General features: G+C 52.0%; 1 protein-coding gene and 1 long non-coding RNA gene across 3 annotated transcripts; one reads left to right on the forward strand and one right to left on the reverse strand.

The window, feature by feature from the left end:
- Positions 1 to 502: 502 nt before the first annotated feature.
- TMEM11 (transmembrane protein 11) lies at positions 503 to 9,566 on the reverse strand. Its single transcript, XM_027743124.2, has 2 exons — positions 9,465 to 9,566; positions 503 to 1,413 (listed from the first exon to the last, which is right to left on the reverse strand). Exons 1-2 carry the CDS (start codon positions 9,527 to 9,529, stop codon positions 897 to 899), a joined length of 582 nt encoding a protein of 193 aa, XP_027598925.1. The 5' UTR covers positions 9,530 to 9,566; the 3' UTR covers positions 503 to 896.
- Positions 9,567 to 9,803: 237 nt separating this feature from the next.
- LOC120323278 lies at positions 9,804 to 16,865 on the forward strand. Of its 2 annotated transcripts, XR_005563586.1 has the most exons (3): positions 9,804 to 11,127; positions 11,355 to 16,455; positions 16,619 to 16,865. It is a non-coding gene; the product is annotated as an uncharacterized LOC120323278 (long non-coding RNA). The 2 variants fall into 2 exon arrangements; XR_005563585.1 differs by lacking the exon at positions 9,804 to 11,127 and having other exon boundaries at positions 11,141 to 16,455.
- The last annotated feature ends 1,674 nt before the right edge of the window (positions 16,866 to 18,539 follow it).

The following is an 18,539-nucleotide window of genomic DNA, read 5'->3' on the forward strand; positions in this document are numbered from 1 at the left end:
GTCAGCACACAGCACAAAGGTAGGGCAGGTGGACTCCCACCTCGGCAGCCCTCAGCTGCAGGTGGTACAAGGCATTTCAGTGGAGATGTATCCACGTTAACAAGAACGGAGCAGAACGTGTTTGTAGCTGGAAACTTACTGTGTGCAGAGGAGTCATGGTTGGAGGTGGCAGGGCAGCAGAGAACTGGGGCACCTTTACCCCCAGCCATCAATGTTTAAGCAATTACCAAAAAGGTATCAACCTGAGGTAACAAATAAGGCTCCTCCAGAAACACAAGCAAGAGGGATAGCAACATCCTACAGTTGTTCCTTCAGCAAATGGCTGCTGTGAGGTAACATGGACACTGCTGCCATGTGCAATGGACAAGAGGAGTATCAGGTCTGTGTGTGACCAGGCATTAATAATTATCACCACTGCAACTCTCAGAGCAAAGCCTCCACCCCCAGGAAGCACAAGAGCAAAGGGAACTGTGATAACAGTGACAAGAGAGCAAAAGCATTTGAAATTCTCATCCTTTAATGGTCAATGATAACTTCTGGCTGGTTCTGTGTAATACAATTAAACAATATACTTAATTGTTTCCAAAAAAAAAAAAAAAAAAAAAAAGCAGCTCTCACACCCCCTCTTTCTATTGCTTTATTTCATCCACATTCCGCTGCTGGATTGGACTCCCCTGGCCTAACATACGGATCTCAAGTCATCACACATCCACATCTCAAGTGTAACGAAGAACTGAAAAACCTTGGTGCACCAGTGATTTGTTATTTGAAAAATAACAGCTCTATTAAACCAAATCCTTCCCAGTCTCCACTGCTTCTCAAAGAGGAAAAACAAAATGTTACTGTGGGAGTCTTAATACACTTGTCTTTGTGGGTTTCTCTCTTCCCTGCTGAAGTCATACAGCATAGAGTTCATAGATCTTCTTTACACAGTACACCAGGGCAGCGAGTGCTATCGTGTTGTGCAGTCTCTTTCTGTGCAGGTCGTCCTTCCTCACCAGCACCACGGGGGTGGACGAGGTGAGCGTATGCAGGGGCAGGCGGGAGAGTTTATAGGCATCGTACTCGACTTGGTACTTGCAGCAGGGATCAAACTGCCATGAGATCCCGTAGAGGGTGCAGCAGGCCACACTCAGCACTCCAGCGGGCAGGGAGATGTAGTGAGAATAATCTACTGGAAGTGCCAGGGGGGTGAAGAGGCAGGTGGTGCCCGCCAGCACGGCCGTCTTGTGCAGGCAGTTCCCGACGGTGATCCATCGGGCCGTCTCGTCCCCGATGCGCGTGGGCTCTATCACGATGTACTTGTACTGCGCTTCCAGGGCCTGCTCCAGCTCATACTCAAACTGGTCCTGAGCATTCTCCCCGTTGTAGATCTCGTGCACAATGTAACAGTCCGTGGAGGACAAGGTGACCCTGTTAACGGGAAACTCGGAATTAAAACGACAGAGCTTAAGGATGGACTGTTCACCCACCCGGCTGTGAGAGCAGCAGAGAAGTGCCCCAAGTGAGGGCAGCCCTTCAAGGTCAGGCACTGCCTGTGTTCCACAACCAGCAGCTTTTTCAACTCAAGCTTCATTTCCCATCAGCTCATTACACCTACTGTACAATAATTCATCCCAAAATAAGGCAACATATTTTTCTTACCTTTTCCTGACTTGGGGGATATAAAGCAATTTGAGAAATAGGATCTTGTTGACAGTCCTGAAATGGTTCCTCACACTGATACCCAAGCGGTTTCTCTGGAGACAGTGGAAGTGTCACTCACACCTTAGTGACCACAATGCCCCACTGAACAAACCACACAGACTTCAGGAGTTTTCAAAGAAAATAAACCCAGCAGCTCATCCATCAAGAGGACAAAATGCATTGGAAGGTTTTGAGAGAGGAAGCGTCTCTAGATGAATACGTTTGCTTTCACCCCACAATAGTTACCTCCTTGCCACTGATGAAGCTTGATATTTAGTCCTCCATAGTAAACCCAACCTAGTAAATCCACAGCAAATCCAACAAGGATGGCCAAGATACATTGCTGAAACAAGGTGAGGAAGGCAGCGGAGCACTCTGTTGCAGAACACTCCCTCTCCTGACGTAGGATGCAGCAAAGCAAGAAAGGAACATTTTTAACCCAGACACGCTTTAGCAGTGAAGAAAGAGCTGCTCGTGTTACCTGGGAGCACATTCCCTACTGACAGGGGATTCACGGGACTTGTATTGGAGCAGGAGCTTTTAACTACCCGAAATCACATCATTTTCCACCTTCCCTTCACCCTCCACCACATCACCACAGCTGCAGCCACATTCATGTACAGACTGCTAAGAAACAGGATTATGACTGCTCACCTGCCCTGAGAAAGGGTAAAAACCTATCCATTAGAACACAGCAAAATCCTCCCTTCTAAGCAGAAATGACTATTTCTGACATACTCGTGTTTAACCAGAGCAAAACTGAGCACGTGGCCTCTCAAGGATAAAAATATCTAGCAGATTCCTTTAGCAGAAAGAGAACAAATCACACACAGGTTTGACCTAATCTCAGCAGACAAAACAGCCTCATCCTAACAGCATTTAGACCCTCCTGATACCAGGAGGAAAACACTGCTGATGTGGAGAATGGAAGGAGCACTTTTTGCTCCATTAGTGCAGCGGTACTTATGTGCATGCACTGGAAAATAAGGGAGAAAAATACACATTCACAAGCTGCTGTTGCCAAACATTATCCTTAATGTGCAGCTCCACTCATGCTGCAAAGGGGATTGAGCAGTGGCCAGCTGTAATCAAGAATATTGTTAAATTACAAGCTGTTGCCAGAAGTAGCTGTGTTTGTAACAGCAGCAAACATCAATCAGCAGGACGGGAGAGGCACCACCCTCTCCCAAAGCAGAGTAATAAGCAATTTCATTAAAAGTCTGGCTGGAATTTATATAACCCACAATGAAAACTCAACTTACAAGGCAGTTATTGAGTTCTCTGCAGTGCATTTCCCCCTTGGCCTGTTCATGGGTAGAAAGAAAAATAAAAATCCACCTGAATTCCGTGTATGCCAGGGGCTTCTTCAGGGCCATCAGCTTGTCAGACATTGTTTGAGAAATTACCATTAACTCTTTCAGCACAGGATGTGGTGGGCTCTGATGTTCTGTGGTGAATTGGAAGGTATTTAAAGAAAAAAAATTTAAAGAAAGCACCTATATAAGGAGTTTCTAACAAAGAACCAGTTAAGCAGGTGTTACACTGACATTAAGGACACTGCTGGTCATGGCTGCTGCCAAGGACTCTTCTTCTTGGTGGCCCAAGTGCAGCTTCTTCCGAATCAAAAACTCCAGTTTCATTACAAAAGACATGCTGAGACTTAAGGTAACTCTGCACACCACCACCCAGACTATGTGAAACCACTCGCTAGGGCATAATGACTTCATGGAAAAGCTATTGCTGAAAGGCATTTTCGAGCTGGAAGCTGACCCAGTGCTAACACAACCCTCCGGATAAAATTAGTATTTCCTACCAAGGAGCACTTTCAGTGTGTTGTAATACTTAGGAACATGCAGATGGGTCTGCAAGATAGAGAAGCACAATCTAAATTCAACTAAGAACTTCCCAGAGGCTTAGGAATAGCACAGTGGCCTTGTCACTCCAGGATCTCCTGCCATCAGTGGGAAAACACACATGAAGAGAGCCCATTCCTTCTGTGCCTGTACAGGAGCCATGGGAACTGGGCTTCCAACTCCAGGAATTCAGTAACTACATTACATGGGATTTTTCCAGGCTCAGCACCAGGACAGGTGGCATTAACCCATCAGCCTCACTTCTCCTTATTCAGATCTCCTTGCTGTCCTTCCCTCTGAAACACCTGACAAGAGAGCAGGAATCCAACAGATTGGCCAGAGGCAGCACTGTCCATCTCCAATGGAATCTTTTGGCTTGCCAGGCTCTGGGGCTCTATAACAATAAAGTCAAGAAAAGCACAATCCTCCTATGCCAAAACAAGCAGAATTTAAAGTATGTTCTGTTGGAAAAGAAAAACCACTGGCAACTAAGCTGCACAAAGGCTTCATCCCTGAAAAAGTCTGTCCCCCTGACTGTGCTTTTTCCTCAAATTAGTCATCTAAAAATCAGAATAAATCTGTATCACAGTGCTGAAGCTGCAAATGGCAAAACAGATAATCCAAAAACAACAACAAAGAACGAAAAATTAACTGCTCAAACAAGAGGACACATGAAGAGTCAGCAAGGCAAGCAGCAAGTCTCCATTTCTGTGCAGAGAAGTGGGGTTACCACGTATTATTTCCACACAAGAACTGGCTGCCCCCAGAGCAAGAAAAGCTGAAAACTGGTGTGATTTCAGATGATACAGAAAAAGACACAGATGAGATACGTGGGCTTGAGGAGGTTTCAGCTGAGTAGGAGCGAGGACCTCAATGCACAGAGTCGATCTCTCCTGACACAGCCTTTCAATTGAACACAGCAGCTGCAAACCAACAAATCCAGTCAAAGCAACTGGATTTGCTCAAACACTGGAGGCCACGGAATTTGCCTTTTGGAGCTTGTCACCCACCCCCTGGCCATGACAAACACAAATGCAGAGCTGTGCAAGCAACTCTGAGCTGGCATCAAGTCATCAAGTGTGGGGATTTTGTATAAACTCTGTTTTATTGAAAAGAATAGTAAATAACCAGAGAGCACCTAGTTCCAGAAGACATAAAATGCTGCCTGGTGTTCAGAAGCCCATCAGGCTGTTTACTAGACAGACCAGAACCTAAAAGCAGTTGTTATTACTGAACCAAATGATTTTCCAGGACCTGTCTCCCCACCCCAAAAAAGAGGGCTAAGTTAACAAGTTGTACAGTTGTTCTGTAAGAATAATTCTGGACCTTATATCCAAATATTTGTTCTATTGCAGCTTCGGGCTTTCTATACTTGAGAAATTTGAGTGTCTCATTCCAGCTGCAGAATGAATGCCTGGGTGGGGAAATGTGACAGAACTCTGAACTATTCGGCACAGCAAGATGTAAATCACTTAAAAATCACCAATGTCAAATTTTGGTATTGCCAAAGTTTTAAATAAGGAATCCATTGTTAACAGACCTACAGCAGCAGGAGGGGCAGAAGTGTCTGTGTTAGCTATAGGGCAAGGTTCAAATTACATTTGGATTGTCTTCCTAACATGGGAATATCAGAGAGCACCAGGAGAGGGGTGCTGCAGCTGCTGAACAATAGCAGCTCCAGCAGTTCATAAAATCGTGGAATAGTTTGGGTTGGAAGGGAACTTAAAAGACCATCCAGTTCCACCCCCTACCATGGGCAGGGACACCTTCCACTAGCCCAGGTTGCTCCAAGCCCCATCCAACCTGGCCTTGGACATTTCCAGGGATGGGGCGGCCACAGCTTCTCTGGGCAACCTGTGCCAGGGCCTCCCCACCCTCACAGGGAAGAATTTTTCCCTAAGTTCCACCCCTCAGAGCAGCTCCATTTCTGTGCCTCCAGCTTGGAAGCAGGCTCCTGAAAACAGCAACTTGCTGCTTCAATTCAATTCAACGGAAGTTTCAATTTGATCGTTTTTTTTCCTGCGGATAAAGAAATAACATTCCCAGGAGGAAGCACAATGGCACTCCATGTGAAAAGACCATCAGTTTTGCCAGGTGCCAAGTGGAAATGGGAGAAACAAAGGAACAGAGTGCTGAGAACAGGGCACGTAAAAACATCCTGGGAGAACCCCCAGCCTCCTCCTGCCACTGCTCACCTGCCTGAGCCTCCCAAGTTTGTTGCCCTCAGCCTAATGGCATTCCTCAATCTGCCAGACAGAGTTTTGGTGAGGGTTTCAAGTCATCCAATTATCTCAGTTCTGCAAAATGCTCAGGATCACACTTAGAAACAATCTCAAGCTGCACAAAGCGCAGGTACAGTTCTGGGCAAAAGAAAGTTCCCTTTAAACCCCTCCCTTAACACGTAAGTCGAGTTTTATTAAAGTTTTTTTTTAAAACAGGAGAATATTCCTGGGCAACAGTATTGCTCAGAGCACCAAACAGGCAATCAGATTAACTGCAAATGAAGACCGGTTTGATCAGTAGTTAAGACAGTAAGAAAGGAAAGGCTTGCATCAGTATGATAAGATGTGTCACAAACAGCACACAGAGTCTAGTTCAGCAGTGCAAGGGGGGCTTTGTGCTGGTTGTGCAAGTGATCTGCAAAACAAAAGACATTCTAGATGGCCAGAGTATGTCTGTGGGCATTGTCAGCCTCTCAGCCAAGCTGGAGCAAGTCAACAGAGTCGAGGCATGACAAATTCAAACATTAAACTTCCCTCCCTCCAACATAAATCCTTCTTGAAGAAATTTAATTTAATTTCGAGATTAAGGAATGAGCTGTGGACTGGCTTTAATTCTCAGTGGAAATATTCCACCTCCAAGTCACATTCACGAGTGTGCTCCTACTCAGGGTATGGTGCACGGAAAGCACTAACATGTCCCAGCTCAAACACCTGGGGAGTTGTTTCTCTGCTGAGTGCCCCCACAATCTTCCAGGCCTGGGGCCTTAAGAAGGGCATTAAAGCAGAGGAAGAACAGGAAAAGCTTAGCAATAAAGCAAGACCTTAGCTCAGAAGATGCACCTTAAACACAAATAGGAAAAATGACAGGACAACACTGGGGAGATTGTCAAGCAGCCTCAACAAGGGACCAGAACGTTCCCTGAACACTAAGGAAAACATCACCAAACCATAACAACAAACTCCAGCCCCTGGACAACGAGGAGGTGTCAATTTTAAGTCAACTAATGATTAGCCAAGCTGATGGAAATAGGTCAATCATTGCTGCAAGCAGAGTACCAGAAATCTGAGCAGTGCAGGTAGTGAGAGAGCTCAGTAAGGGCAGAGGGGAGCCAGTGCAGGCAGCGGTGATGACATGAAAGCTGTTCTTTCCAGAGTTTGTCAGAACATCTCCCAGGGGAACAAACGACACGCTGTCCACTGCCTTTTATACAAACACACCCAGTACAATCCAGTGTCTGTTCTGTATGAAAAAGTTGTTTTGGTCTACAGATCAACAATTCCCTTTAGACAGTCTCCATTAAAGAGTCTATCCAGAATGAAGAAAAACAAATATTTAGTTGGTTCCCTTCAGTGTTTTTGGTTTTTTTTTGTTGAATGTTATTATTTCACCACCAGAGCCAGCTGGAGTTAACAGTCAACATCCTTTGAAATTAATGTCCTTACATTCACTCCTAGCGAGGAAAGTGCTTTTTGACCAATTACAGACTTCTCTGTATCAATAAAGCCATTTATGAAGGGATTCAGTCTCCACAGATAGAGTTGCTGGTCTTTTTTTTATATATATATTTTTAAATGAAAGCTGCTCTAGTCTCACAGCAGACAGGATTTTATTCAGTACTGAGTCTCCTCACACCACCTCCGGCACACAGATGCCTTTTAGACCGTCTGGCTGACAACTACAAACACTCCTTGAAGCAGCTCAGTTACGAGGAAAACTGGATCAGCATATTCAGTTCAAAGGAATGTGTCTTTGGACAAGAATCCTGCCCAGAGTAAGAAAACTGTATTCACCCTATAAAAAGCACGTGTCATCATGTGATGACATCAGGTCTGTCAGCGCTGCCTGTACACAACCTGTGCTGCAGCAGCCAAACGAGACAGGCAGGTGTGATTTGGGATCAGCCTCTGATGGAGAGGCAGAGGCCCTGTCATGTGTGTCTCCTGCTCTGCAGCTGCCAGGAAGAAGCAGCACCTCGCTGTCGTCACCCAAAACATCATCCTCCATCACGTTTGTACAGGGTGACACCTAAAAAACCACCATCTCTTGATGGAGATTGTGAAACGCTGCTCAGTGGTGGATCTGTTCTGTTCCATCTCCTTCTCACTGGCAAAGGAAAAATAATATATGCAGCAGGTTCATGGAGTGACTCGTGTTTATGAATATTTTTCATCATAAGATCAAGAGCAATCACAGCTTTGAAAACAAATCACCTCAAACAACAATTACTGTACAGTTCACAGATGAAGTTACACGGCAAGAACTCACTTTTAAGTCTGCGTCAGTTTTCACCCTGGAAGAATAATTTTTATTGAAGTTATTAAGTGCTCTTTTCCATACCTTATTTGTTCCCCCCCTTCTCTTCTGCTGAGAGGACAGGTCTGTGCCACATGAAAAAATCCCCATGAAAACTCCACACCTCCCGTGCTGGGGCAGTGCCAGCACTGGGTGCAGACAGCTTTACCACTGTGGTATTCTTAGCTGTTTATATGAACCACACTGATGCAGAAATTCCATTGGCTCTTCCAGTACAATTACTTTTGAATTCCCTGAACACAGACAGCATTCCTGCAATTCACATCAGCGCCAGAATTTTGAGGGCTACTTGTGGCTCTCCCTTGGCTGTGTAGATTCAACACCATCAAAGCAAACAGTGCTGAACTGCAGTAAGGGAACAAAGTGAAGGAAAAGCCACAACAAAAATTAAGAGGGATATCATAGTTTCTAGTTAAGAGGGATATCAGAGTTTCGAGGTGAGGCAGCAGGACAAAAGAAAACTCACAAAACACTGCAGCAGCTTTCAGCAGCTGCCGGTTGCATCAGTCAGCCCTGGGGCAGGACAGAAAAATGCCAACGTCAGGAAATGCAGGATAAACCCAAACATTTTCAGCAGGTGGAGAACTGTGCACACAGATTTTTAAAGTAGCTCAACGAGACATTGTCTCGAGATGTGCCAGGGGAGGCTTATAGGTCGGACATCAGGAAGAATTTCTTCCCAGAAAGGCCGATTGGAAGAGGCTGCCCAGGGAATGGTGGAGTCACCGTCCCTGGAGCTGTTTAAGGAAAGACTGGGTGAGGCACTCGGTACTCTGATCTGGCTGAGAAGGTGGTGTTCGGTCACAGGCTGAACTCGACGATCTCAGACGTCTTTTCCACCCTAAGTGATTCTCTGACATTTCTTTCTGTCTCTTTCTTCCCATTTTAAAGTTACCGATTCCCAAACTTCCACCGCTGCTCCGCGGGCAGTCCCAGCCTGCTCTGGCGGCTCTCCTGCCCCAGCGGCAGCAGCAGCGGGCGCGGTACCGAGCCCCGCGCCCGCCGGGCCCCGGCAGAAGGAGGTCACCCTGGAGGACTCGCCGCTCCCTCCCCGCCTTTAAAAATAGCCGTGGACGGAAGGAGCCTCCCGGGGCCGGCCCTCCTCCTCCTCCCGGCCCCCGGGGCCGCATCCCGCCACGGGCAACGCCGCCGCCTTCGCCCCTCGGGCGGCGCTGACCTTCCCCGCCCGCGGCCGCCCCTCCAGCCCCGGCCCCGCCGAGTGCCTCCGGCCCCTCCACGGCCCCGCGGGGCCGCGTCCCGCGCCCGCCCCGCCCGGCCGCGCTCCCCTCGCGGCGCCCCCGCCCTCGCCGCGGGGCCGCGGGGAGCCGCGGGCGGCGTGGCCCCGATCCCCCCGCCGCCCCTCGCCCCGTTCCCCCGCCGCCCCCTCACCTCTCCCGGCCGCCGCCGCTGTTGGTGCCGCCGGGGCCACCGCGCCTCCTTCCCCACGCCGCCATCTTGGAGACACTCGGCTCGCAAATGTCTCCGCCGGCGGCCCGCGGCCGTGCCGCGGTGCCCGACGGGAGATGTAGTGCGCGAGGGCGGCGGCGGCCGATGCGCGGGGCGGGATCAGACCAGAGGTGGGACTACAAGTCCCATGGTGCTCCGCGCTACCGCGCGGCCGCGCGACCCTCTGGGGTGTGTAGTCCCCCGGCGGGAACGGGGGCGGCGGGGTCGGGCGGGCACCGCGGCGGGACCCCTGGGGGACCCCCGGGCACAGCCCCGGGCACCGGTGGCGGGGCACCCCGTGGGGAGCTCGGCTCGGCCCCGCCGCCCGGGATCTGCCGCCGGAGCGGGCCGGCCGTGGGAGGGGCGCGGCGGCGAGTCCCGGCCTGCCCCGCGGCCCCGCCATGAGGGGGTGCGGCCGGGCCGCGCCTGGAGCGGCGGCTGAGGGTCGGCAGAGCTCGGCGACCTCAGCGTTGCCTCATGTTGCTGCTCCGAAAGGACCAGGTGGTTCCCTCCCTGCAGGGGAGAATGGATGCAGGATCCCCTCGAGCAGCGCCTCGCAGAGAGGAGAGGATGGGCGTTTTGGGGTGAATTTGGCCCCTTTAATCGTTCCCGAAAGAGGAGCAGGGAATGGGGAGGCTCCCCTGCTGCATCTCTGAGGAGGAATAAATCACCGGATCACTTAGGTTGGAAAAGACCTCTGACATCATCGAATCAATATAAAGTTTATCACCAAATGCTTCTCTAGAAACGAAATCCAGGTACTGCCAGAGGTCTCCCAGCTCCTGTGGATCCACCAGAAGTGGATGTTGAAGGTTTTGTGGGGGTGTCCCAGGACCATCTTGTCCTCAGCCTCTGGCCCCAGGTCCGCTCCCCAGCACAGCAGGGTCATCCAAGGGGACCTGTGCCAGGGTGATTGGATAGTGATCTCACAAGGGATCCTTGTGCCTCTGCAGGGCCCCCTCTTGCTCCTAACCTGATTCCTCCCAGGAGAGGAGCCTTTTTCTCAGGAATTTTAAGTTTTCCGTTAACAAACAGCAGCTCCCTGCTCTGCAACCTCCTTGCTCTTGGGGATAGATGTGCCCTCAGTTCCCATCACCCCTCAGGAGAGAGCGGTGCTGGCTCTGCATCTCCCAGAACTAGGAAAACCCCTCTTTTTGACAGCATTATTCCCAAGTGATGCAATGTGACAAGAGAACAAACTCCTGGCTGCCTCCACCTTCCCAGCGATCCCGAGGCTGCTCTTCCAGCCTGCAGGGCCCTCCCACACCGCTGCAGTTCAGCTGTAACTGGGGGGGCAGCTGTTTTGCTGGAGGTTAAGGGCGCATTTGCAGGAACAAGAGGTGTTTGGGAAGCATGCCCAGCCCGGCAGAACGTGCAGCACTGCTGGGACAGGCCGGAGCATGGACTGTCTGGAATGTGGAATGTAAACAGAGTATGTTACCAGCAACAGCCCGGCTACAGCCCCAAACCTACCGCGCTGTCCCTGGGGAGCAGCAAACCCTGCTCTGCCTGCTCGAGCTGCAGCCCCGGGGCCACTTGTCACTTCAGATCAAATTATAACTGTAAATAAGCTGGGCCCCTTCTCCACACCACCCTCCCTGGCACGGTGAGTTACCCAACTCAGTGTTAGAAAGTGGCACAAATACTGTGCTGGACCCTGGGTGTTGAGTGCTCGGGCTGTGCTCCCAGGGCTGAGGAGCGCTGGCTCCAGGAGGGAAGTGCCTTGTGTCCCTCTGAGTCACCTGCCTGCCCGCCTTGCTCTGGACAAGCACAGCAGCTGGATATTTAAATATTTTCTCGCCTTAATGTTTTCAAACATCTTAAAAAAAACAGACACGAGCACCGAGTGGCTGTTCACCAGAGACTGCACTTGCAGGATAACTCCCAAAGAGTGGCCTGAAATTCCAAGGAGGGCTGATGAGCGTCAGCTGGCAAAGGAAACAGACTCTCAGCTGACAGGACCCAGCCCAGAGGTGACAGAGCTGGGGGTGCCCTGGTTCCATGGGCACCTCCTCCCACCTCCCCACAGTATGGCACAGCCACTGCGGGTCAGTTAAACCACACTTTTATTGTATTGTATTCCATGCATTATGTTCATGTCTTATAGTATGACAGAGGGAGGGATAAAGATAAAATGTTAAACATAAACAAGAGCAGAAAGGTCATTTGTAACAGGTCCTGAGAAGGAAAGGCACATCGTAACCACCAAATCCAACAGAACGGAAACCTGGGACAGAGGAAGACAACGCTGGAGAGCGGATGAGGGAGGGGGGTTTCAAGTTGGGTGCTGTGGAAGCAGGTTTGACAGCAACCTGCATTCCCCCACCCACCAAGGTCTGTAGTTCAAATGGGTTTGGGGACCTCAAGATTCAACCAAACCACTTTCCACACTCCTGTCGCCAGGGAGAGTTCAAAATTCCCTGACTCCTCCAGGCTTAGTGAGCACCAAGGGGCAGCAGAGGACTCAAAGCTCCTTTCTGCAGAGACCAGCTGGGAAAGGGCAGCTGGTGGGGAGGCAGGGAAGGGCTGCCCAGCACTGAGGGATCCCGAGCCATCTCCTGTCCATCAGTGCAGGATCCCAGGAGCGCCATGGACTGCAGCATCGCTGGTGACCTGTGGGTATTGCTATTCACCAGCATCAAGGACCATAGGGAAGGGAAGGCAGAGGGTGGATACAGCAGAGAAACGGTTGGCACGGACACTGGCACACAGCTCCGTCGGGTCAGACACTGGAGGGGTTGTAGCACCTCGAAGGGAAGCAGCAGCAAAACCATGTGCTGTGCCTGATTTAAGGCAGCGATTGCCACTTGTGATCCAGCGCTGGGAAGCATGAGGTTCCTGCCAGAGCAGCACAAAGGGCTCCCGAGCCAGGCTTGGACACCAGGCCACTGCTGCTGTAGTGACCACAGCACAGCCTGCAGTGAGCTGACACAACAGGGAACTTCTGGGAACTGCCACACAGTGGAAATGAGCACAAAACCAGGGCAGAGGCTCGCAGAGGCTCACGTGAGGCAGCCAGACACACATCTCTCCCAAGCACCCAGCCCTGCTGTGACAGACACAACAGTGCCTTATCTTGGCTTGCAGTGGAGGAGACGGTTCAGCTTCACCTTGGGATCAAGAGCAGGGACGGTTCTGTCGTCACGGCTGTACCAGAACCAGCCTTGCTCCTGCTGAAGTGTTTTGCATGTTAAAGAAGGAACACTTAGCAGCCCAGATTTCTTCTTGAACCCCTTTAGTTTGCTACCTGCAACCCTTTCCCAATCCCTTGAAGCCATCCTGAAGGTCACAGCTCAGGTGGAATAAGCAGCAAGAGGGCAGAAACACGAGGCGGCAGCAGGGCTGAGCCCGAGGCCTTTCCTGAGCAGCACAAGGCAGAGGTGGGTCTGCTGCCGGGCACAGGTCCTTCCCCAGGCAGGAGGTGGGCATGGGCAGGGGTCTCACAGCCCTGTGCAGGGCAGGGATGGAGTCTGGGAGGTTTTACTCAAGCTGGAGAGGGCCATGTTATGCTGGTGATGGGCAGCCCAAGAGCACGGGCAGGCAGCAGGGCTTTGCCTCGAGCTGGTGACCAGGAGGAACAGCTCAGGGCCTCCCTGGCTGAGATCAGCCACAAGGTCTCCATCTCTGACCATCCCAACCAGTAGAGAAGGCTGGAGGAGTTTTGTCTTTGCCACCAAGGACTTTGTGCTGGGCTCTGAGAGAGGGCTGAGCTGCCTCGGTTTGGGGCTTCAGTCACTCCGTGGCACAGATTGTAAACTTTAGTCCCTGCTGAGCTAAGCTAGGTCTGGATTTGGCCTCCAGGTGAAAGGCTTTCAATTTCCTTCTGCCTGGCTGCAGCCCCCAGTGGCTGCTCAGGGCTGGGGGTGTCAGAAGCATCATCTCCTGTACCACATCCCTGCCCTGGGACACTGCAAAATCCCGAGAGCTCGGTGGGAGATGCTCTGGGGTATAGCTCATGCCCTGTAAAACCCAGGCAAGGCAGGACAGGCAGCAAGATGGAACCAGGCAGCGCCCTGCCATCATGGTGTTACCTGTACATCCAACCGTGGCAACACTGGGCTGTGCTACAGGGTCCTTGTCCACGGAGGGAACAGCACGAAACGAGGGTGTTCCTGCTGCTAGCTGAGGACCCTGCAGTGCTGCCAGCACCTGAGCCTGGAGCTGAGCAGAGAGGTAATGCCCTGAGCCAGGGCTTCTTTCCAAAGGCTGTAAGGAGAAGCCATCAGCATCCACGTGGAGGCAGGTGGCTCCAGGAGATGGGCCAGGAGCAGGTCCTGGAGGCCTTACCCCTGTTGCTCTCAGGATGGGATGATGGCTCTGATCTGGGGCTTAGATGGGGATGCAGAGCTGGAGTTGAGGGAGATGGGGGGAGCCTTCCTCTTCAGCTGCAGGAAACCACCCTGGTGCCCTGGGATGTCCCCTCATTGCTCAGGCCAGGGCTGGCTGTGGGGGCTGGTCTCTTCTCCTGAGCAGGCTGTGTCCACACCAGCATGGGCAGCACCGATGGCAGGGGGAAGAGACAGGAATGATGGCCCGTGATCCTGTGGGATGCCATGCCGGGGTTGTGAACAGAAGGCTGGGCAGGAGCTGGAATCTCTGGGGAGCAGCATCTGCAGCTCAGCCACCTTTCTTCCTCTGCACAGACTCTGCCACAGCCCCTGCAGCTGAAGTGTGCTCCTCACAAGGCTCCTGTCCCTTGCCTCGGAGGTGTCACCGTCCTAGTGTCTCCACAGCTGGTGCAGCAAAGCCCCCGAGGTGCCACCATGGTCCACATGTTCTCATCCATACTCCACATGGGCTTGGACACAGCTCAACAGGGGCTGGAGGGGATGAACCTGCCTCAGGGCTGGGGCTCCTCCAGCACCTCCCTCTGTTCCACAAAGCTTAATCTACAGCATCTCCCCCAGCTCCCAGAAGGAAAGGGGGGCTGGTGCCCCACGACCACCCCTAACCAACATCCCCCAGCAAGTTCACAGTTGTCGCCAAGCGGAGCGGGGAGGATGAGGTGCAGCACGAGTCATCCCCTGGTCTTGTGATGGAGTTTGGTGGAAAAATCATCCTCTTCCACCCCCTGGCTTGGGAAAAGCACTGGGGGATGCCATGTGTGCCCAGAGCCAGCCTGGCCCAGGGGCTGTAGCCATGCTCACATGTGGGCAGGGAGGAGGAGGTCGTGCCCACACTCACGCACCACATGGACACGCTTAAAAAAACGGGAATTGCGAGTGTGGGAGGGGGTTTCCTGAGACCGCAGAGAAGCGAAGGCCGCGTTGGACAGTCAGGGACAGGTGTGCTGGTGTCAGAGCAGTCCTGCCTTAAGGCTGCAAGTGTTCCAGGTACTGCGGCAGCGGGTTCTCCTTGACGTATTTCTGAATGTACCAGCACGTCAGGTGAGCTTTCAGGTCCTCCTCCACCACGAAGTCCAGGGCTGCCTGTGACCAACCAGAGAAAACACACAGGTTACAACCGCCACCCCCAGCCTACGCTCTCCTCTGAAGCCTCATGGGGGTCTGGACTCCTGTATCCCTCAGATAGAGGGGAAAAGCAGCAGGTTGCCCTCAGGTACCCCCTGTGCGAGGCAGGTGGAGGGAGAGGGTTGTGGGGAGAGCACAGCACAGGGTTCTCAGTTTAACCCTCGACACATCCAGCCTGGTGGATGCTGCACAGCAGGTGACCTAGCCCATCATGCCACCCATTTGCCCTGACCTACAGGGCCAGGGAGCAGCTGTAACCCCAAAGCATCACCCCACATTCCCTCATGGCTCCTCAGCTCTCCCTGCAGGGCTGCAGGACCAGGGAGTGGGCAGTGAAGGTTTGAGAGGAGGGGTCCAGCCCCCAAGTGAGGTGATCCATCAGCCCCTGCACAGTGGGCACAAGAAGGAATGGGCCAAGCACTCACCCAGCCCCTCTCAGCACCAAAGCAGGAATGTCTGACCCCAGATTTCCATCTGCCCCACCAGCCACCCCACCTCCCATTGGAGCAGAGCTCCCATGCAATTCCAACGTGATGGGGCCTGGCTTCAGCCAGGATCTCTACCCACACCTGGGATGGCAACAGCTCTTGCCCTTCTGGGTGTTTGGGGCTGTACCTTGGCCAGGTGCTTGGCTATTCCTCTCCCTCGATAGGCATCCGGCACTTCCGTGTGCTGCAAGTCCACGATCCGCTTCCCCACGTACTCGTAGAGTAGCACTGCCTTGTCATGGCAACCTGGGGGGTGTGAGAGAGGGGTGAGGAGTGGGAGGTCTCCTGGGAGCCCACAGCAGGGTATGAGCAGCTTTGGGATTGCTACAACAGCCCTCGTGCCCATGGGAATGGCTGTGCTGGGTGGGAGACTTTGCTTTCAGTGACACCTGGATGTGCCCTCCTTGGTCCCCCAAAGGTGTGAGAAGAGCCAGGTCTGCTCAGCCTTTCCAAGACCCTGGAACAGAGGCAAGTTTTCTACCCAGCCCTGAATTGCTGATGCCAACACAACACGTTTAGGGTAGGAAAGCAGCTGTGGGGAGGGGTGGGATGTGTTGGTGTGAGGGAGAGCGCAAAAAACAGGAGGGGGGAAAACAATTCCTTTCTCCTCCAGCACAGAGTTTTTTGTTGTGGCACATAAAACAGGACAAGACTCCTTGGTCTGGTGTTGCAGCATTGCCTAGACATGTTTTGGGGAAGATGCTGGAGAGGTAAATCCCACAAACACACAGGAAAGTACACACAGGTGTGCAAGGGGGTTTGTGCACACAAATTCACATGTACACACACAGGTTTCCTGTTTCAACACCCTGACCTTTCTCACAGCAGCTCAATTACAGGAAAGAAGAAGTTTCAGCACACATGGGAATCAGAGGAGAGCTCATAACACCTCTCTGGCTTCATCTGCAGAACCTGAGCTTCTGCCTTTGATGCAAAACCAAGCACTTCATTTCTAGACGGTTTCTGGATTTAAAAGTGAGTTTCAGAAATACAATTCCCAAATAAAAGAGACAAGCTCACTTAAAATAGTGGAACCTTTCCCTTCAATGGTTTTTGGAGGCTGAAGGGCTGCAATGTCCACTTCCATTCACTGTTTGCTTTAGCTGAGCTCAGTACACCCTATGTCATTGCATTTCAGCTGACAACTCCAGCCCAGTTCGCCTCATCCCTGCATTCAAGATGCACTAGAAATAAGACCATTGGAATTTTGTGTTTCAAGAGAAGCAGCTCAAGTTTTTGTTCCTGCTCCTTTTATGCAGACACTCGATTCTCCGACGTCGGATGGAAACCTTCGCATTTCCAGCCCGAGTTTATTCCTGCTGGTTTGTACCCGCTCGTTCTCATGCCAACATTGTTCTTGGGTGGACATAAATAATTTCCCTCCCTGCCGTTCCCCCAAGTATTTATAGGCATCAGTCCTGCCCCTCTCAGCCTCTAGTTCACCAAAAAGCCAAGCTCTTTTAGTCTCCACAGACAGAAAAAAGGGAGAAGAGCAACGTTTCTCCATGTAGATCCAGACACCCAAAAAAAAGCCATGGGAGCAGGTGAAGCTCTTCCCCAGCAGCACAGACCTGTCTCACTCGAGAGGAACCTACCCAGGTCAGGGCATGAGCAAAGCCAGGTGCCCTCACCCTCACAGCATATTTGGTGGCAGCTCTCCCAGGGGTGGCAAGGGCAGAGCTGGCAGTGCCAAAGGCTGTAAAATGATCTTATAACAGCAGCTTTCACACGCTCCAGCCCTTCCACCCCACTCTCCCCCCAGGCCAAAACTTTCCATAGCCTCTGCCTGAAACTTTGAGAAATTTAAAACTAAACTGGTGACAGAGCAAAAGGTCTTTATTTTTCCTAAAATATACTTTTTTTTCTACATGATCTCTTTAGAAGTATCACACACAAAAATGCATTTTAAAGCAGAAGGTGATTCAGTGTCTAGAGGATCTCAGATCTGGCCTGGGCAGGCTTTTCCTTGATATTCCCTGTAGCACAGCAGCACCACAAATCCCCAGCCAGGACAGGAGCTGCAGGGTGCCACCAGCACACAGACGAACACACACAGAGTCCAAATGATTTTACAAACAGCTCTGCAGAGAAAGCCAGCGCTGTCAGTGCTCCAGGAAACCAGTCCCAGTTCAGAAAAACATCCCAGTTCAGCCAAGTACGTAACCACATCTGTATGTGCTCACCTCAGTGACGGGACCCTGAGCCACACAGTGCATGAAAACAGGGACACTCGTGCCACAGGGTTTGGTGTGGGCCCTGCAGGTGACAGCAGTGGCTTGGAAGAGGCCAGTCCTGGACATGGGGGGCTGCTCCCAGGAAAGCTGGGGTAGCTGGAAGCAGTGCTAACCCTTTGCTGCATTCGCCCTCAAAGAAAGGGCACACAAGCAGAACCCCCCCAAAAACGTGGCATAAGAGACGCCGTGTGCCGGCCTCCCACCTGCCTCATCCCCTTGGACTTTGGGATGGGGGTTTTATCAGCCTGCACAGACAGAGCTTGGCAAAGCAGGATCAGGTCTCAGCCAGCCCCAGAGGTACCTGCGAGCCTGACCCTGGTGTTTGACTCGCTGACGCTCCCCTGCGAGGCCGTAGGGAGGAAGTTGAGTCAATGCAAATCAGCACAGCCAGAGCAGGAGCGGGAGGAGGCTGCAGCAATGGCAGCACAGCTGGTGTCCTGCTCTCCCCAGTCCCTAACTCAAATCACAGGGTGCACAGGGAAGGGGAAGCTTTTCCAGGAGCTGGGTGAGAGACCAGGTCTAAACTTGCTCTCCATGGAGGGTTTCCACCAGGACCAGTGTCACAGAGCTCCCATCCAAGCAGGGGCAGCAGAGGCCCCTGTGACACAGGCTCAGCTGTGACACCAGACATGAGTCCCCAGGCTGGGTGGCTCACGAGCCTGAGGGGAAGAAGCAGAGAGCCCAGCCCCAACCTGAGCTGAGCAAGGGACACATCAGGCATCTGGGAAGATACAAGCACCCTGTTCCAGCCATCCTTCGCCGACCCCCTCTCCTGGCATACACAAAGTATCCGTCAGCCCTTTTCCCTTCTCCCTGTCCCTCTGT

The sequence above is a fragment of the Pipra filicauda genome, unplaced genomic scaffold (genome assembly GCF_003945595.2).
Source record: "Pipra filicauda isolate LSUMZ 115617 unplaced genomic scaffold, ASM394559v2 scaffold226_size1812527_pilon, whole genome shotgun sequence".
Classification (NCBI taxonomy): Eukaryota; Metazoa; Chordata; class Aves; order Passeriformes; family Pipridae; genus Pipra; species Pipra filicauda.

Excerpts from the sequence above, each read along its gene's own strand:
- TMEM11 (XM_027743124.2), bottom strand. The coding sequence starts at position 9,529 with ATGGCGGCGTGGGGAAGGAGGCGCGGTGGCCCCGGCGGCACCAACAGC. Across the intron at positions 1,414-9,464 it reads AGCGGCGGCGGCCGGGAGAG|GGTCACCTTGTCCTCCACGG; the intron begins GTGAGGGGGCGG and ends TCCCGTTAACAG.